Source organism: Heloderma suspectum, chromosome 1, assembly GCF_057233095.1.
Source record: "Heloderma suspectum isolate Gila_16-S chromosome 1, 16-S_ref, whole genome shotgun sequence".
Taxonomy (NCBI): domain Eukaryota; kingdom Metazoa; phylum Chordata; class Lepidosauria; order Squamata; family Helodermatidae; genus Heloderma; species Heloderma suspectum.
In genome coordinates, this window is record NC_139458.1 from 368094757 (window position 1) to 368116171 (window position 21415).

The 21415-nt window shown below is 41.0% G+C and overlaps 1 protein-coding gene across 1 annotated transcript in view; it reads left to right on the forward strand.

Moving 5' to 3' along the window:
- RYR2 (ryanodine receptor 2) overlaps window positions 1-21415 on the forward strand; it is a 545602-nt gene that overhangs the window by 420930 nt on the left and 103257 nt on the right. The window contains exons 73-78 of the mRNA XM_084828209.1: window positions 5213-5272; window positions 11545-11679; window positions 14417-14451; window positions 17691-17804; window positions 19614-19710; window positions 20980-21083. Coding sequence (XP_084684335.1) covers window positions 5213-5272; window positions 11545-11679; window positions 14417-14451; window positions 17691-17804; window positions 19614-19710; window positions 20980-21083 — 545 coding nt within the window. The remainder of the gene's footprint in view (window positions 1-5212; window positions 5273-11544; window positions 11680-14416; window positions 14452-17690; window positions 17805-19613; window positions 19711-20979; window positions 21084-21415) is intronic.

The following is a 21415-nucleotide window of genomic DNA, read 5'->3' on the forward strand; positions in this document are numbered from 1 at the left end:
TTGTTCCACAAAATGAACATCCATGCTGTGGTGGTTGTTGTCAATGGCCAGGTGTACATCTAAGAACTGAACTGGTTTAGTCAGGGTTGTGTTTAATAAATAATTAAAAATAAGGGCTCAGCTTAAATACCTTAAATTGTTAAATGTAGGCCTTATTTGCCATCCTGGTGCCATATAGAAGGAAAGCTATTTTTATACATCCTTCACATGTACCACATTCATTTACATAAGTGTGAGGAGATTGTCTTGCCTTCCTCTGCCCAAATCCCTCCCATTCAATCAAGAAAGGAAGGTAGAAGAGCCCTAAGTTTCTTTTGTTTTCCAGGAACCAGGATTCTACAAATCTGAATCCTGATCTTACCTGTTGAACAACTGCTTCTGGTTTCCAGGGATTCTGCTTCTATGGTGGCTAATTGGATTGCATTAGTCTGGCCTATCAGACCCATGCTTATTCTCCACCAAAAAGCATTTTGATAGAGTTACTATATATGGCAGTTATCTGAAGATCTCTGCCTATACAATCTCTAGGGGCTGTCTCATCAATACATTTGCTTCCTCTCATGCAGCTTTTGGTTGCTCTGTCCTCCAAAAGGTTGTGTCTAGAAAATGAGAAAATATAAGTTTACTGTGGGGATTAAGTGTTTCTCTGTATCCCAGAAGTAAAGACTGTCCTATCTGGGACCCACTGGAGATAGGAAAATTTGAACTTAATAGTAAATTTCCATTCTCAGGGTTCTGGAGTGGGGTAGTGTTTCCACTCATGTTGTTGTTCAGTCGTTCAGTCGTGTCCGACTCTTCGTGACCCCATGGACCATAGCACGCCAGGCCTTCCTGTCCTGCGCTCTCTCCCGGAGCGTGCTCAAGTTCATATTCATTGCATCCGTGATGCTATCTAGCCATCTCATCCTCTGCCGTCCCCTTCTCCTTTTGCCTTCAGTCTTTCCCAGCATCAGGGTCTTTTCCAGGGACTTTTCTCTTCGCATTAGGTGGCCAAAATATTGGAGCTTCAGCTTCATTATCTGTCCTTCCAATGAGCACTCAGGGTTGATTTCCTTTAGGATGGACTGATTTGACCTCCTTGCAGTCCAGGGGACTCGTAAGAGTCTTCTCCAGCACCACAGTTCGAAAGCATCAATTCTTCGGCGCTCAGCCTTCCTTATAGTCCAGCTCTCACAGCCATACATTATTACTGGGAAAACCATAGCTTTGATTAGACGGACCTTTGTCGGCAAGGTGATGTCTCTGCTTCTTACTATGCTGTCTAGGTTTGCCATAGCTTTCCTCCCAAGGAGCAAGCGTCTTTTAATTTCATGGCTACAGTCACCGTCTGCGGTGATCTTGGAGCCCAAGAAAGTAAAATCTGTCACTGCTTCCATTTCTTCCCCTTCTATATGCCAGGAAGTGATAGGGCCAGATGCCATGATCTTCGTTTTTTTAATGTTGAGTTTCAAACCAGCTTTTGCACTCTCCTCTTTCACCCTCAACAAGAGGCTCTTGAGATCCTCTTTGCTTTCTGCCATTAGGGTGGTATCGTCTGCATATCGGAGGTTGTTGATAATTCTCCCGGCAATCTTATTTCCGACCTCTGATTCATCCAACCCGGGATTTCTCATGATGTACTCTGCATATAAGTTAAATAAGCAGGGTGACAATATGCAGCCTTGTCGTACTCCTTTCCCAATTTTGAACCAATCGGTTGTTCCATGTCTGGTTCTTACTGTTGCTTCTTGACCCTCGTACAGGTTTCTCAGGAGACAGGTAAGGTGATCTGGTACTCCCATCACTTTCAGAATTTGCCACAGTTTGTTGTGATCCACACAATCAAAGGTTTTAGCGTAGTCAATGAAGCAGAAATAAACGTTTTTCTGGAATTCTCTTGCTTTCTCCATGATGCAGCGAATGTTGGCCATTTGATCTCTAGTTCCTCTGCCTCTTCGAAACCCAGCTTGTACTTCCTGTAGTTCTCGGTTCGCATACTGCTGAAGCCTAGCTTGTAGGATTTTGAGCATCACCTTGCTGGCATGTGAAATGAGCGCAATTGTGCGGTAGTTTGAACACTCTTTGGCGTTGCCCTTCTTTGGAATTGGAATGTAAACTGACCTTTTCCAGTCTTGTGGCCACTGTTGAGTGTTCCAGATTTGTTGGCATATTGAATGCAGCACTTTAACAGCATCATCTTTTAGGATTTTAAATAGCTCGGCTGGAATACTGTCATCTCCGCTAGCTTTGTTGTTACTAATGCTTCCTAAGGCCCACTTGACTTCACTCTCTAGGATGTCCGGCTCAAGTTCAGTGACCGCACTATCATGGCTATCAGGGACATTCAGATCTTTCCTGTATAGTTCTTCTGTGTATTCTTTCCACCTCTTCTTAATCTCATCTGCTTCTGTTAGGTCCCTGCCTTCTTTGTCCTTTATCATGCCCATCTTTGCACAAAACGTTCCCTTGAGATCTCCAGTTTTCTTGAAGAGATCTCTAGTCTTTCCCATTCTGTTGTTTTCCTCAATTTCTTTGCATTGTTCATTTAAGAAGGCCTTCTTGTCTCTCCTTGCTATTCTCTGGAACTCTGCATTCAGTTGGGTATATCTTCCCCTTTCTCCTTTGCTTTTCGCTTCCCTTCTTTCGTGAGCTACTTGTAAAGCCTCATCAGACAGCCACTTGGCTTTCTTGCTTTTCTTTTTCTTTGGGACGGATTTCGTTGCTGCCTCCTGAACAATGTTACGGACCTCCGTCCATAGTTCCTCAGGCACTCTGTCTATCAGGTCTAATCCCTGAAATCTATTCCTCACCTCCACTGTATATTCATCAGGGATATGATTTAGGTCATACCTGAACGGTTTAGTGGTTTTCCCGACGTTCTTCAATTTAAGCCGAAATTTTGCAAGAAGCAGCTCATGATCTGAGCCACAGTCAGCTCCAGGTCTTGTTTTGACTGACTGTATGGAGCTTCTCCATCTTTGGCTGCAAAGGACATAATCAATCTGATTTCGATATTGACCATCTGGTGACGTCCATGTGTAGAGTCGCCTCTTGTGCTGTTGGAAAAGCGTGTTCTGGAGTGGGGTAGTGTTTCCACTCATACTTTTTTTAAAAAAAGAAAGTGATAGAACATGACAGCCAGAGGTGACAGCATGATCAAGGGGCCTTTGGAGAAAAGTGGGATGTGCTTGTGTTTCTTTTTCTTTAGTGTATCCCTCTTAATGCACTTACACAGTTGCATGATTTTTCTTGGGTGTGTGTGTATACAGTTTTCACTTGTTAGGGCTCGTGGGGGGGGGTAACTTTCATCCAGGCTCTGGGCTCAGTCTGGGAGCTGAGGGGAAGCCTTTCCTCTTCGTATTGTTCTTGGTAGAGGCTGTACTTACCGTACTTGTCATCCAAGAGGATACATTTCCCAGAAATAAAGACTGCCCCACTCCGGAACCTGTGAGAACAGACATTTATGGTAAGTTCAACATTACCTACAGTATTTGCATGTTCATGACACAGCATTGATTGGAAAGCTCTCACCTCTGGCATCTTTGAAAAACCTAGCTGTCTTTCTAAAACAACCAATTTTGTTGAATTATTGAGGCCTGGATTCTTTCCAGTTATGCCATAGTAGTTCACATAGCAGTATGTGGTCCACATTCCACATATGGGAATGGTTCTTTGCCAGTCCTCTTTCTGTGACGCACCCTGGTCATAATTTCTTAAGGACCAAAAACCATCTATGACATTGAGAGAACAGTTTATCCTACTGTGCATGTATGTTTTATTATTATGTCTTGATATTTTTAATGAAATTGTTTTTAACTATTTTATATTTTGTATGTTTTAATATTTTTTTTGTAAGTCACTTTTCTCTCTTTAAAAAGAAATTCAAATAATAATGACAACGATGATAATAATTTCTAATTCCTAGGAAACACTATTAGGAATTAGTAATAGAGTAAAGGGCGGTAATATAGTTGCACGTAGTTAAACTATGAAATTTACTTCCACAAGATATAGTGATGGCCACCAATTTGAATGGCTTTAAAAGAGGGTTAGACAAATTCCTGGAGGAGAAGGCTATCGATGGCTACTAGTCCTGATGGCTATGTGCTACCTCCAGTACCAGAGGCCATGAACCTATGTACATCAGTTGCTGGGGAACATGGGCAGGAGGGTGCTCTTGCACTCATGTCCCACTTGTGGATTTCCTGTGGGCAGCTGGTTGGCTGCCATGTAAACAGAATGCTGGACTAGATGGACCCTTGGTCTGATCCAGCATGGCTCTTATGTTCTTAATATAGCTTTATGTAGTAGTTTTCTCCCTTATGATATTAATAAGTACAGGGCAGAAACACTTTTATAGTAGTAAATGTTTTGGCCATTTTCACATTAGAATCCCAAGTAATACAACCTCTCGACTCTATTTACACACACAAGTTTGGACACAGAACAAGGAAGTAGTAGTCAGCATTCTCTCTCTGGCCACATACTAACCCAATGAAATATCTTCCTGGCAAGTAAATTCAGGTCCCACTTAAATAAGAAATAAACTGTAAAAGTAGAGACATGGACCATTGGAAGCTCTTCAAATTATGGTGAATAAACGAGGCTTATGTATGAAAAGCCAATTGGGATATTTTGTTTTGACGACATATTTCTAATGTCCATGAAAAAGGGGCCTCAATGGCAGTCCAAGTCAAACTAAATTTCTAGCTGTTGGACTTTTGAGGATATTAGGAAAAGCAGGAAACTCCAACTCCAATATTTAAAATGGCAGCCGCTGCAACAAAAAGCCCCACAGGAAAATTCACCCACAGTGACTTCTCATTATGTGTGAACCAGGTCACAGTGTGCAGGGAAGAACAATTCAGTTTTTTGAGCATTACTTTTGAGTACTTGCAGAAGCCCTTGAGGTTTTACAAGTACTCGAAGGAAATGCTTGCAAAACCCCAATTGTTTCTGATGCACACAGGAGCAGTTCTCTTATAAATATCTGCCAAGTGCAGATATTAATAATAGAATAGCTTTAAGCTACAAGTTACCCAACACAGCATATAGTATTTTGTACTACCAAAGTTCAGAATGCATCCCGGAAACCCATGGTTCTCTCTTGACTATTGGCAAATATGGATTAATACAACAAATCTACTGAAGCTTATATCTCTTTAATAAAGTCTTTACTGAACTACATGTTTGCACTAAAATGTACCTGGTGTTTTGTTTATTTTCTTGACAGAAAGACACCGAGGATGAAGTTCGAGATATTATTCGTAATAACCTTCATTTACAAGGAAAGGTAATTTTAATGTATTTTAACTTTTTTCTTCTTTACATTTCCTTTTTAAAAACTATCCTATTTCAGGTACTAAGCACTCTCTGTTTACTTGGGTCATTTTTGCATGGTATCAGACCTCTTGCCCTTTGCCTCATATTTCATAGGAAGTAACCTCTTGTTTTGTTGTTCCTTATTTATGTCCTTTAGGAATGTCGAGTTTAATTTTCTTTCACAGTGTGCTATTAATCTCCTTTGTCATGTTTCACTCATCATGTTGTCCCAACATCACTTCACACCAGAAAAGATGTGTGGGCTCTTGTTTGTGAGCTCAATTGTATAACTTCATTTGTGGAGTCTGGGAAGTAAGTAACATCCCAAACTACTTTTATTTCTCTCTGCTCCTCCTGGAGGAATGGGGGCATAAGGTTTCTGAAGGTGGTTTGTAAAATGTAATCTCCACCACCATCACCACCACCACCACCACCACCAGGCTGCTTTTCAGGAACAAATGTTTGTGTCATTGCAAATTCTATTTTCTTAAAAGCTCTTTCTTTCTATTACACACACACATGCACTATCCCTCTGTCCCTTTCTCTCTTTTGCAATCAGAGGAACACTGCCTCTGAACATGGAGGCTCTGTCTCTTGGACTTTTTCTAGAGCAACTTGAACGTCACTCCCCTCCCATGTAAATATTTTTCTCTCTCTCCTCCTTCCCCCATTTTAAAAAAAGTTGAAGAGGTATTTCATATCCAGTCCATCCACCTTAAAGGTAGATCTTTCTCTCTCTTATCTTCTCCCCAATCCCTAATTAAATAAAGAAATTTTGTAAAGACATGTATAGTAGTGCTCTGTTAATCTATGATACCCCCTCCCTTAATGACAGCATGAGACTTTTAAACCTCTGCGGCTGATATTCAGGAACAGATCTTTGCAAAGCTTAAAGGGAATTAATTTAAAGATAATTTGGGGGAAAGGAGAGAGTGAAACAAAACTGAAACCAAAAGTAAAATCACTTGTAATGTTTAGAGCTATATGGGTAGGAAGAAGCAGACACACAATAAAATATCTATACCACCATTTCTTTGAAGAATTTACTTACTTTAAAATATCCCAGTCTACTTTTCTGTCCTTTGCTTGCTCAGTACATCCCCACTAAACTTCCCAGCCGGAAATTTTCAGATTTTTTTTTAATGGCAGTAACCATTTGTTTCCCCTGACAACAGCAGAAAACATGGCATGATGGGGGAAACAAAGGCCTGCAATGAAAACAAGGCCTACAAAGGCTGTAGATTTTTTCCTTTCCCTGGGCATCTCTACACCAGCCTAAAATCCTGGATTTAAAACGGGAATTTCTGCTTCTGTTTTAAATGCAGGATCACAACGACTCCTTTTTCATGTGCTTTCTTTCCCCCCACCCCCTTCCCCGTCCTTCTCCCCATATCTGAGTCTTCCATTCTCTTTCATTGATCTCGCTCCTCTTCTTGCCGCTTTTACTCTTTTCATGGAGGAAACTGAAGTGGAACACAGTGGGGTAATTTGATAGCTCATTATCTGCGATCTATTTAAAAACGGAACAAAGGGCATTTAGTGCAAGATTGGCCTTGAATGATCACAGCATGTAAAGAGCCTGCAAACTTCTGTGAAGGAGCAATCTCAGTCGCAGGATAAAAGCTCAGTGTGAAGAAGCCCTCTGTCAACATTCTAAATCAACAGCTGAGCTGATAGATGCTAGGGAGGCTCCTGAATCTGCGCGGGCTTATGGTGAGTCCCACTGACTCTCTTTACTTGCTAAAAAGCTTATTAAAAAAAAACCCACAGAAATTTTTAAAAAAGTGTTCCACCAATCCTAATACATGAGGAATAGGAAATCATAACTCTTTTAGAGTAAAACAACTAATTTGGTTTTTTCACAAATGCTGGGCAAAAAAGGTTGCTCAAATTCTCAGTCACTTTTGACAGAGGGAGAGGGGGTTTTTTTGTACCTTTTCTCTTTACACTGTTCTTTCTCCTTCAATATTTCAACAGTCATTCTGAAATTTTTAGGGCATGTAAAACCAATACTTCTTTCTGGCACCTGTAAATTTCAGAAAGATTGGTGAAACCGTTTGGATTTAATTAAGGTTAGAACAGGGATGTTGGATAATTCCTCCATGGAATTCAAAAGAATCCAGCCTCCAGAGTCTGTGGCAGAAGGGATCCCTTACCTCCGCCTACCCGCGGAATCCTCCGTGGCTGGATCCTCCCCGCCGGTGGCTCCGGAGTGCCAGCGATACGGCTGCCATTGCCATGCCGTATCGCTGGCTGAGGCTGACTCCAGATGCAAATGGCATCCACTACGCCATTTGCGGCCATAAAGCTCTCAGGTTAAGCTAAATACAGCCGTAAATGGCTGCATTTAGCGTAATCTAAGAGCTTTATGGCCACAAATGGCGTAGTGGACGCCATTTGAGTCCAGAGTCAGCCTCAGCCAGCAATACAGCACGGCAATGGCGGCTGTATTGCTGGTGCTCTGGAGCCGGCCAGTGGCTCCGTGGAATCGCCGTGGAGCAGAGCCAGCCAGTGAGGATTCCGGGGGGAGGGACGGATCGCCTCTCCACCCGCGGAACCCCCCTGGAACAAAAGGTAGGGATTCCGCCCATCCCTAGGTTACAACAACCCACCCTGATTACCATTTTACATAGTGGAATGCTTTTTTTACTGATAGGCCTTAACAAAGGAAACACTAACATGTCTCTAATTCTGGTCACCATGTGAAATTGCTGGAAGTACTTTAATGTTGCAGAAGTTCCATGAGGAAGCTGTAATCTATAAGAGCTCCTTCCCATTTGCACTGCACCCATTGTGGAAATTTGCTATGACCATACAGCATGTTCTTAGCAGTAGTTGGGCCTGGCAAAGGAACTCTCTGCATGATGGAGGTGATCCTTGTGGTAAAAAGGACTCTCATTTTAAAGCCTCCACATGTATATAGTACTACCACTATATACAGAATCATTTTAGCAGCCTCCATGGTGGTAGACATAAAGCCACTTTAAGACTGATGTGTCAAGTAATACTATAAACATTTATATATTAAAATAAAATAAAAATAGAGTAAAATAAAGGCCTACAAGTCCCATGATCTCTCACCATGAAGTTGTAGGCCAGAACATCTGGAACACCACAAGTTGCCCACCCGTGCTGTAGAGACTAGCCTGTTTGCCCTATGTAGAATGCAGAAGGGCGGAAAGAAGATGGCATCTATCACATTGGAAGATGAGCAAGTGAGAACCCCTAATGTTGTGAGTGACATTATTAGGTCCTGTAACAGTGTTTCCAGAATAGATATGGGGACAGAGGTGGCATTTGGGTTTGTTTCAGCATCTGGTCTCTGTACTTGTATCATTGTTATGTGGCCTGTTGTTGCTAATGAGTAGCAGTTTTAGGTTGTTGGGAAGGAGGCTGCTGCCAATAAGCAAGTGCAGACTTGCCAGCAAGGCCTGTGAGAGTGAAGTGTCATTGCCCAGTCTGTAGATTATTGATTATACATTTGAGTGGTTTGAACTGGGAACTGTAGGTGACAATAAGGGATATTCTGTTGTTTCCTCTTCTGAGTCTGTTCTGTAGTAGATGGATCCTGGATAGCAGTTAAAGGTAGATTAGACCAAGTGACAGCTGTGTTAGAATTCATCAACAGGTTCAAGTCTATCAGCAGAGGCTTGAAATGGGATAGATTACTTTTATCATAGTGCATGTGTTAATTGGCTTACCTACTGCCAGGATGTTAGTGTTATCAGCAGCAACGCTTTTGTGAATGGCCACAGTTAATAATGTAATTGTCACTGTCAATGCTTTCTGCATTTAGTTTCCTTCTATCTCACTATTTACAAATCCTACCCCTCACCTATCACACACTTTGCACTGAATATATACCCGAAACTCTTGGTAACACTTCATACATCTGGTGAAGTGGGCTATAGTCCAAAAAAACCTATGTCAGAAGAAATTTATTAGTTTTTAAGGCACCACAAGACTCTTGGTGCCTTAAATTACCATTTAAGGTAAATTTACCATTAAATTACCATTTAAGGTAAATTTACCATTAAACTGGTAATGGAAATTAAATGTAATGTATAATATACTTAAAGTAGATATGGCTTAATGATATTGAAATACATGATTCACTCCCAGATGAATACTGTCACCTCCAGTGATTATACAAGCAAGGGTGACTGTTGTAATAGGCTTTTTACGGGTGCCTGAAATGAGTTTATGTTTAGTTGGTAGTTTCCAGTTGTCCATTTTTCAAATGCCACTTGCCAGGGTTTTTATAAACAATTAAATGTATATTGACTATATAAGCTTCTTCCTATATTTGTGAACTTTCTTGTTAACAGTGTTTAGCAAGCACAGAACTTTTATTTGCCTCATGGAGGTGTGGTAATGCTTATAGAGAAACTGGTTCACAGTAGCAGTTCTCTTGTTTAAAAGAATGCACAATGTGTCCCAGTTAAATCTGAGTGCCATGTTCTTTCCAATATTCAATTACCAGTGCTTAAATCCCACATTGTCAACGGAATCTTGCTTTGATAATATGTAGTAGATGAAAGATCCATCATAATTAATGAAGCCTACTGTCCTGTGTGTGTAGCAGTGTTCATTTCATGTCTGTGTCTTCTGTCCTCTTCCTTTTTCTTCCCTTTTCTTTTTTTCTTTTTGCATGTCTGCATGTTATCTCAGTAGCAAGTATTTTACTGCAAGAAACTGCTGGACAAACTTATTTTGACATGGATGAAGAGCAAACCATCAAAGTCTTTCTCCAAGCATATCAACTCAGGTTCCGAAATGTCAAGCATTCAAAATGTCAAGCATGTAAAAAACTGCATAACAAAAACCATGTCCTTGATATGAAGTGATGGGTACTCAAGTGCAAATGGCTATTCTATCCATGTTTAAAAAATAGTTGGCTTTAATTGGTTAAGATGTCCCATTGAAATATTCACATATAGTGGTGAGTTCTTGTTGAAAATTGAAAAGCTAGAACTAAGGATGTGTGATGTCTTTTATTAGCAAGGAGTCTTCAGTTTTTCTGTACCATGGTCTTGCATTTCCCTACAAACTGTGGACATAAATCAGATACATTGGAATGTGCACCCAAATGTAGATGCTGTCTTTTGCTTTCAATAGGATGCACATTTGGTTGTACGTTCAGATGCACATCTCCATTCTTAAACCCCAGTCTAGCTTGCACAATAGTCAGTGCAAGTAGCTGCCAACTGAAAGTGAATCAATTAGAAATGGTCTGCACTAATGGAACTACAGCATCTGTCTCAGAAATTGCAGCATCCCTGTCTAGATGTATGGGGGATTTGGGGTTGTTGTGTATCTTTTTATTACTCTCTTAGCTGTGTTCCACCATATGTTTACTTTGCACAGCTCCAGAGTGGTCCAGGTTAGAATGCAACACAACATGGCCAGACCTGTGGATCTATTTAAATTAGTTTCCTCAGAGTGCCTTTAGTTGATTTCAAATAAAAACTACAAACCTTTGTCTATTCTAACCCAACTATACATGTTGTCTACTCTACTGTCATTTAAGTCAGCAGGTTAATGTGCTGGGGAACTAACATTTGAATCTGCTGATAGCACTCGGACAGCATATAGGCAGTTAAGGAAATCCAGAAAGAGGTGTTCAGAAGAGACAGTTGGGGCTGTTAAGCTACTGCGAACTTCTATACATTTATTTCTTTTATATAATATATTGATCAAATGCAGTTCTGTAAGGTCTCTTGCACCTTGTGTGTTTTTGTTGGGTATTCATAACAAGGCATAAATAGTGTTTTTAGCAGTACATTTTAGTGGGTGCTGTTTTGTTTCCTGGCCAAATGTCACATTTTACACATTAACAGTTTAGTCCACTTTAAGAATATTGCAAAAGCATAGCAAATTACTCACCTCAGAATTTGATTTAAATGTACCCTTGCATTAACTATGCTATGATACTATAACAGCAACTGGACCTTTCAAAAGAAAATACTAGAAAGAGAAGCTCATTTTATGTTGTCTTAAAATGAGTAGGCAGTGTAATTCCTGCAGCCTGTATTCAGCAGCTTGATGATTTACCCAAAGTTAGTCATTCCAGAGGAAACAATGGCAGAGGACTTTACAAGGGAGAGCCTGGGCAAGCCACATTGGGCCTGATCTTACATTGCTTAGTTCTGGGTAGAAGCATGGTTGGTTATGCTTCTAGAAGTTTCTTCTTATTTTGGATGCTTCACTGATATTGGTTGTAAAATCTTTTTGTTCCTGCAGCTTGAAGATCCTGCCATTAGGTGGCAGGTGGCACTTTACAAAGATCTACCAAACAGAACTGAAGTTACTTCAGATCCAGAGAAGACAGTGGAACGAGTTCTTGATATAGCTAATGTGCTTTTTCATCTGGAACAGGTTAGATATATTTTTAATGTTTTAATGTAAAAAACAGCATGGTACATGCTACGTTCATTCAGGCTGTCATCCTGCAAGGCAAAAGTACACATGGGTGTTTGCTTAGCAGTGCTAATGGATGGAGCAGGGTGGATAGTAGTCTTGGCTGACAGAGAGCTTGGCTGTATGTAGGGGAAACTGCTCCCCACTGTTGGAAGGGAAGTATGTTAAGAGCATTGCAATTTATACAGGACACAGTTTTTACATGTGGCAAAAGGAGGCATGATGGGGTGACAGTTGCACAGTTATACATTGTAGCCAGAGCTCGCCTTCCCTTACTCACTGCCAGGTGCTCCATCTGTGAGGGTGGGGTGGGGCTTACCTGCATGTAAGGATGTACGGACTGTGTAAAATCTGCTCTGTCTGTGTTTCATGGATTGTCAGGCGCATTTTGTTTCGTCGTCCGCTCACAAACAGATGTGAATATTCTTTTCATTGTGAGGAAAAATACGCAAATAATTACATAAGTATTTACGTAAGCATTTACGTAAGTATTTACATAATTTGCCTTAGTACGTAACATTTAGCATATCGTCCCCCATTCCATTTAACATTTCCTCAGCAGAAACGTGTGTATTTTTCTACAAATTTGTATGCATAAATCTTGGGAAAGTAAAAAAAAAAAATTATCTGAAAGCCCACGGACTCCGCACAGCCTGAGGGGGTTGCTCTGCAGCAGATTCCGCAGGTCAGATTCTTAGAAATCCGAGCTCATTTTAGTCCATCTTGAATTTCTTCAGCATCCCTACCTGCATGTGAACATGAGTGCCTCACCAGTGTGTGTGGGAGACTGCTCCCTGCTGCTGAGGGGGAGAGGGCATGACAGCAGTACATTCAGACATAACACAGTTTTTTACATATGGCAAGGTGGAGGGAAGAGGCAAGGGAGATAGTTGCAGCAAAGATTGTGCCCTAAGCTGTAACAGAGGAATTACAATACAATTCCTTTTCTGTGTGTCAGGTTCCCCCCTGATTGCCAGAAGACATTCTCAGCCCTTTGGAATTGCACCTCCCCTTTGAATGGGAAGCAGGGACAAACTCTTTCCCACCAAGGAAATGGGCTGCCATGCCCCCTCAGACTGGGGCTGCCAAATGGCAGTGAAACTGACCCCTATATCATCATCATCTTCTTCATCATCATTTAATTGAAGCTTGTAATAGTATAACGCAAAATAAGCAACTACAAACAACACCACTTTAAAGCTCTTCCCAGTCCCACCCTAACTCTCCAAACAGCACTCCCCCTCTCTCACCCCAGACAATAATGAACACTGAATGGAAACAAGACTGTGGGGGAGCGATAAACAGAAAAGTGGATGTGGGTAATGGGGAAAGATATGAAGATAGATGGCTTATACAGAGACGCCTTAGTATAAAGACTCATATAGCTCTATTTATTATATATTTATTTGATTTGTGCCCTTCAATGTTACCGAGAAAATGGCACAGGCGGCTTACAGACGTAGATAAATAAAAACGTGATTAAAACAATAATAAAGCAAATACATTAAAAACACAATTAAAAGCACAACAATAGGAGAATAAAAACAGTGCCCACCAATGTGCACTTCGTGTGCACTTTCCCCTAATATGTACATTTTTGTTTGCATTTTTCCTGAGACAAGCTGCATTGGAAAGCTTGCAAAAATACAGATTTCAGAATGCAACTCTGTCTTGGCTCGCAGAAGAGCTTGGGAGGTGTGAATTGGGTGAATCTGTAAAAACAAACTTGGCAGAGTGAATTTCTCAGCCATCCCTAGTTGGAAGGGCCAGAGACAGGAGCATAGTCAAAGTCAGGCAGGATTCATGATCTAAGGCATTAGTCAGGAAAAAGGAGCAGAAGTCTGAGGAGAGACCTCATGCTCAAGACATGTTGCTCAGAGTGAGGAGGAGCGAGTTCTGATTGGGCTTTATGGGTCTTGGTGGATAAGAATTGGCTTGACAATACTGAGGCAGGATGGTGCTGTAGCCTACATGGAACCCTTGAATCACAGAGCTTTGTCAAAGCTTTGTCAGACATGTTAAGAGCCAGACTGCTGGTGGTACAGAACAGAAGGCAAGTACTGGATCTTGGCTACTAGTTTCAGACATATACACCTGGCACCTACAATTAGTGCAGTAACTAATCTGGCAGCATACTCAGATGCTGTTTTAAGGGAGCACAGTGGCACACTTGAGACACAAAATGGCTTTCTGGTCCCCCCTGCCCAAGTGATTCTCACAGGAACAGTTCCTTCCACTCTTCCTGGATCTTACTGGTGACTGGACTCTCGGAATTTCTCCAGTGAGAAAGGCCATGGGTGGCCAAGAGAGGACCCCCCATCCAGACCAGCTCTGCAACTGGAGCTGGGAGGGATTCTATCCAGAAAAGGACCTTCCCTTCCATGCCAAATAGCTGCTTCAAGGGTTGGGAGGTCATTGGGACTGTGTTGCAGGAAGAAAGGGTTAATCTCCACATGCACATGAACATGATTGGGCCCCACTACTTACAGTTTTAAAAATATTCACACTACTCTAAGGTATGCATTTAACTTCATGTGTAGTTTGGCCCTAAGTTAAGGGTCATCAAGGCATAGTCTTTTCCAGATATCTTAACTCCAAAGCTTTTTCTTTACCTATATCTGTAAAATAAATTGCATCATTTTGGTCTTTCATTTTTTGCTTCATGTATCACTTTCTTTTCTTTTATTACTTCCAGAAATTCCCTAATCGGGGCCGGAAATGTTTCAGAATGGGAAGTATAGAGTACCTTTCGTGTTGCTAATTATGTTAGGGCCATATTGGGTTGGCCTGTGAATAGTTTTCTTTATCCGTTTCTATGTTTTGGTCCCTAACATATATTTCGGTTAACATATTTTTCAGATACCTTTTTTCATAACATGCTTGTTTTGTTTACTCTGTGTTTGAGAGTTTCCAGCACTTAATCTGTTTTTCACTAAGAGTTCTTCTGTAGTACACATTTATCTCCTTTATATCAATGATATTTTTTTATTTCTTTGTCTAATTAAGTTACTGTATTCACAACCCTTCATATGTTTTTCCATTACTCAGTGTACTAATACATTTCACTTTAATCTGAATCCAGTACTCTGTTTTTCTTTCATTTTAAAAGTGTCCTCATTAGCATGTGTTTTGAAGTGCTAGAGTTTGTTTTACGATAAAGAATAATACTATCTCCCAACATATTGCTAACTTCACAGATCCTATGGGAATAATGGGATATGCATAATTTGTGGTTCAACCAAGCAAGCTTCAAAGTCAACAATTCCTGTTCATCCTTGCAGAAATTTATCTTTCACCTCCATTTGCCATGGGGAATATGTAATTTCATCCCATGAATCCCTTCATGAGCCACATGAAGAGATTCATGCTTTATCACGCAGTAGCTAGTATGTGGAAGTCTTACAGCAGCAACGGAGCAGGGTTTGTACTATTGCTATTTAAAGATTATTTAATACTCATGGCATGATAAACACTTCACAAAATATAGAAATGACATTCTATTTGCACTGAACATTTACAGTCTAAGGAAAACAAAGAACAAATGGAGGGGATAACAGAAACAGTGGAGGTAAGGTAAGACTGGGTCAACAAGTAGGTTGAATGGTCAGGAAAAATGAATCTCTGGTGGATGGCACTAGTTTTTACTCCACAGAAGCAAGGATGAGCAATACTGTTCATCATCCCATTGATCAAAACCTTACATGTGGAAAGAAAGATATTATGAAATTGTGGAAGGTGGACAGTTATACTCAGGCAATACAACCAATCTGATGAACCCTGGTTTATTTCAGAGGGTAGTATCTTAATACAGTCCTCAAATGTTGTTAAAATATTTCAGATGTGCACTGGATGCTATTGAGATTATTTTTGACTACGCTTTCAAGTACAGAAAAGTGAACTAGGATGCATGGTGGGGGAAGTAAAAAGTAAATGCTTTTGCCTTACTAGGCTCTTCATTGGTAGAATTCATAGGCCATAATCTAGATAGGCAAACTTTCATGTTAGCCTTGTTTTCCCTTATGGCACACTTCCATGCTATGGCAGAAACAACTTCTGAAACCTGCATTTTAAAAACAGTTTGTTGTGGTGAGGGGAGGGCTGTTGTTCAAGAAACACAGTTTCAAAGACTTTCTGGGGGCCCAGAACTACACAGCCCTTTAAAAGTTTGTCATTTGCAGCTAATATAACATTTGGCTTGCTAAAGGTGCAATCCTATCAAGATGGGTGGCCGCCTCCGAACTCGGAGGCAACCGCCTATCAAAGCAGGGCAGGAGAAGCATGGAGGGGATTGTTCCCTCCACGCTCCTCCCACCCTTCATTTTTGGCTATACAGCTGATTGTGGCTGTGAAGCCATGGGAGCACAGAGCGCGGAAGGAGGCTGCTGTGTGACTAGGGATGTACGAAAGTCACTTACCTTTCCGCGGATTATGTTGATGGTGGGTGGGAGGCGTTCCATCCCTCCCCCCGGAATCCTGGCTGGCTGGCTCCGCTCCGCAGGGATTCTGCGGAACCGCCGGCCGGCTCTGCCAGCAGCCGGACATCTGGCCGCTGGCTAGCAGGGACGCAAATGGCGGCAGCCATAGCCGCCGCCGTTTGCGTCCCTGCAGTCAGCCCTGATAGGCTACGTAAATGTTTACGTAGCCTATCACGTCTGACTTAAAAACAACAACAACAACGCGCGTACGCAAATGGCGGCGGCCACGGCTGCCGCCATTTGCGTACGCGCATTGTTGTTGTTTTTTAAGTCAGACGTGATAGGCTACGTAAACATTTACGTAGCCTATCACTTTTTTTTAAAACCTAGCCATGATAGGCTACGTAAATCTTTACGTAGCCTATCACATCTTTTTTTTTTTTTAACTGGAAATGGCGGTGGCGGCAGCCAGTTGGAAGACCGGCCGCTGCCGCCGCCGCACCACCGCCGGAGCCGCCGCCACCCGGAAGATCCACCTCAGGTAAGTCTCGTCCTGGGGGATGGTGGGGGGGTGGCAGGCCGTTCCGCCACTGATTTCGGGGGACCGAATGCACTGGCATTCGGCCTCCCCGAGATCCGTGGTGGAATTCTCTGCCATCCCTATGTATGACACAGGATGTGTCATACAGGCAGTTCTGCCCTCCCCACCCCGGAACGCCCCCAGCCACGTCCCTTTCCGGCCGCTCTGTGCTCCTCTTGTGAGCACAGAGGACAGGGCTGTTCCGCGCTGCCTCCGAGGCAGCGCAGAAGTGGGGGGAGGTCAGTTCCTGGAAAACAAGATATCCTATGGCCATCTAGCCACTGTCTAGTGGCCATAGGATTGCTCCCTAACTGAATATTGCATGCATATATACACATATTCAACACCTGCCCCTGGTAGAGTAGGATGTCATAACTGCAGATAGCTTCTGGGACAATGCATTTTAGGCTTAGGGTATCACAGGCACACTAAAAAGAAGGTAGTACTACACTGTAGCATACTACTTTTGGTTTATATCTTTTATGAGGTTTTAATTGCTTTAGTCTTTTTTTAATAACTAAGTATCGGTCTACACTAGCCTAAAATCCCGCATTTAAAATGGGGCTTTCTGTATCCATTTTAAAAGCAGGATCATGATGGACTCCTTTTACACACACTTCCTTCCCCCTCTTTCCCCCTCCTTTCCCCCCTTATCTGAGTCTTCCATAGGTTTCATTATACAGCCACTAGATGGTGCTGTGGTCTAGTTCCTCTTATTGTGTGCTTTCTTCTTTACACGGAGGGAACTCAAGCGGAACGCAAGCACTGTAATTTCATAGCTCATTATCTCCAATCTTTAAAAAAATGGAATAAAGCATAAAGGTCATTTAGTGTGGGAAGTGTCCTGGAGGTTAACGACGTCACCTAAAGGACTTGCAAACTTCCATGAGTAACCAATCTCAATATCAGGATAAAAGCTCCGTATGAAGAAGCCCTAAAAGTGATGTGTGTTGCTCATTTCCATTTGTACTACAGGTTGAACATCCTCAGAGATCAAAAAAAGCAGTATGGCATAAACTTCTATCAAAACAAAGAAAAAGAGCAGTGGTAGCTTGCTTCAGAATGGCACCACTATATAATCTTCCACGGTATGTGTGATCTTAAAAAAAAAAAAAAGAAAGAAAGAAAGAAAGAAAGAAAGGTGTAGCACACAGAATGCACATTCACTTTCAAAAGCTACAACTTTGGAAAAGACCTGCTAAAATTGCAGTTGCAAAAATATGTACTACAATATTATTATCCTGTTGCTTTCTTTCTGTATGTATTACACAAATGTAATGATTCTGCAGGCAATTTGTTAACAGATTTGTGTAGAGCATATGACTGGCCATCTAGGGACTTTGCTAATTAGGAGGGGAGAACTGAGTAGAAAAAGAAAAAAAGTACAAGGAACGAATGATTTTTTCACTGAAAAATACTGTGGGTGGTTTCCAATGAACCCCTCTCACCAACAGATTATTTTCTGTCAGTAGAATGGGGAGCGGGGGCTTCCCACTCCCACCTAAAGTCCCCCCCCCATGCATCCTTAAAATCCACTCCGGAGGGTTGGTGGACCTTCCAGTACAGATGTTGGGGGCCATAGTGGGGAGGAGAAGGGGCGAGGAAAGCCCAATCGTGTAACATTGCATTTCTCTCTGTTTCGTTTTGACAATATACATTTGAAACAATCAGTTGCAATAACAGATGCTGCCATCTAAATAGGAAGGTCCCCATTAGACCATTAAGTCCAGAGCCTAAAATTACCTAACTGCATCACTGTTTATTGTTAATAATATACATTTTTGTTCATTTTAATTGTAAGTTGCTTTTAGAGTCAATCTTTGCTGAAAGGAAGGCTATAAATATACTAAATAGATAAAAATTAATAGCTACAGGTCAAGCTGATGAGAAATTAGCCATTTCTGTAAAATATGTAGCCAATTCCATAAACCATGTATTAACTGGACATTTTATAAGGCTTCACAAATTATTAAAATTCTATAGCCATGATCTAAATGAACACAATTTTAACTTGATTTTTTCTCCATAAAAAGTGTTATTTTCATGGATTTTAGAATCTATACAGATATATATATATATATATAATTGGTTGCATCCGATGGTGTCATTTCACTCATGCAAAGCTTCTACACTTGCAGAAACTCCATTTTTATCCTTGCACAAGTGCTAGTTTGATTCAAATTGCAGAAGCCATTGCACAAGCACTTTCAAAACCAATTGCAACTTCATTACATTAGGCATTGCTTGCAGTTGTTTCACCAGTGCTTGCGCAACCACTGGTGGAATACGCAGCTACTGGCAAAACAACTACACAAGTTTTTGTACTTTTCCTCCTAGTGTTACCTTGGCAACAATCTGATATTTCTATGCAGTTCAATTCACAGAAGGCTGTGCTGATGTTTTCCCCCACTCCAGTGCCAGTACAGACAGCCAAACCATTCCTCTAGGACCAGGCCAGAGTTCTGTGTTCAGACAACTATGGCATGGTTCATTCATCAGTTTCTGTCGGCAAAGAATGAACTGCACTCTCTGTAGTGACTGAGAGGGTTGCGTGAGAGCCCAAGATTGGACCAAGTTAAAAATTTTCTCTACCAAAAGTAATGAGTAAACAGATATTTCAGTGACTTTTTATCTGCTAGTGTTTATTGCTTAAAAACATAATACTTTATTCGTCCTGTAGAAATGTTGTTCTTCAGATCCTGATGCTAAATGTGGGAGTGTTTTTATTCATAATAGTTTGTGTATAATACAGTTTGAATATAAAACGGGAAAAGTAAAATTTATGTGCATATTTTGAGAGGGAATGTATGTTTCTCTATGGACTGGTGGTGCTAACATTTTGAATAACATGGAATAAGTAAATTTCATTTAAAAAGTACTTCCATTTTCTTTTTTAGGCATCGAGCTGTCAATCTTTTTCTTCAAGGATATGAAAAATCCTGGGTAGAAACAGAAGACCACTACTTTGAAGATACACTGATAGAAGACCTAGCAGTATGTTTGGAGTTCATAGCGTTTGGAACCTTTTGTTTATTTTGTGTGCATTTACAATGGCATACCAGGGCCAGTTCCAGGTGGTGGCAAAGTCAGGAAATTTGCTACTGTTGCAAAACTAAAAAAAAGGGCTCACCAACCCAACAGTGCCTTCATTTTGACTTTACCCAGAGTACACAGTAAATTCAAAAGCAGTGTGAGAGATTATCGGTTTGCATGCCCTTCCTCTTTTGAGTTTAGGTTGCTCATGGACGGTATCTTGCCCAAGGATACACACAATTGTAGAGCTGGTACCAGTGGACAAAGACTTTTAATAAACTGAAACACTTACTTCAAATATGTATACATGCATAGCTATTTTAGTTCAATAGTAACATTGCTGCACTTATGGTATAACATGATGTTTTATGATGTGCTAGAAAAGTTCTTGATTCATCCCATCCTAATCAGTTATGTGATGATGACATCACCTTGGGCTGCAAAATTGTTTATCTATGCTGGGGATGGACCAACATAGACCAGAAATCTGTCTGTTTCTGGTTCATGCCACTTTTGCATGTGTTCACCCATATACATCCATCCCATCATGTTTCTGCATTAATTTGGAATTTTTAAAAAAATCTGCATGAAACTTTGCATTTAAATAAGTACTTAAATAGCTATTTTAAAATCTATTTTCTCTCAAAATACACATTTGTAATATACACTGATGTGTTTTTTAAGCTTAGAACTATGTCATAACATCTGGAAAGTGCAAAAGCCTGTGAATAACCGAGTTCTGATTCACATATTAGTCCAAGAAGTGAGGATCAGGTCATTTCCCATCTAAATTGGTAAAGATCAAATTCTTCTAGCATCCTAAATCTAAGCTGACTTACTTAGAAGTGGGCACTATCCAATGCTGTCACTGCGCTAGAGGCAATGACTGCTTGTGCAACAGGAAGCTAGTGCTTGATAGTGCAACTGGAAACTATCTCAAACTAGTGCTTCTGGAATGGGTCACATCAGCAAAGCTCTGCTGATGTCCCATTTTGGAAGCACTAGTTTGAACTAGTTTCTGGTTCTGAAGCACTAGCGGTCATTCTGGGGTTGCACTATGAAGCTAGCAGTCATTCCTGCTAGTGCAATATGATTGGTGCTGGTGAATTGTCAGCGTTGGATACTGCCCAGGACGTTTGATGGGAGTCAATAAGAATTTCAAGTAAATATGTTTATCATATCTCAAATATTTTACATCCTGATTCTGTTCTCATTCCCCACCCCCTATAGAAACCGGGAGAAGAACCACCAGAGGAAGATCAATGCATTAAGAGATTTGATCCTTTGCATCAGCTTATTTTACTGTTCAGTCGAACAGCATTAACTGAAAAATGGTGAGACTGATAGGAGAGAGGATATTTATGATCGTTTATAGTTTTCTCTCCAGATCTGCATTTTTAGTGCACCCTGCTCTTGGACATAGTTATGAAGAGCTAAATGTAAAGATCAGGGCTTATTCATAATGTTGGAATGGACCTTCCGTTATTCTTCTCATGGAGTTTTAAAAGGACTTGTAAAGTACAAGTATGTTTAACTGATTTTGAATTCATCCATACCACTAAGAATACTCAGTTAGTGGTGATAAACTATACTTCTTTCTATTAAAATGATTTAGCTAAAGTTGAGCAAATAGCTGGGCTGGATCTACTTTTTGTATTTGTGAAGG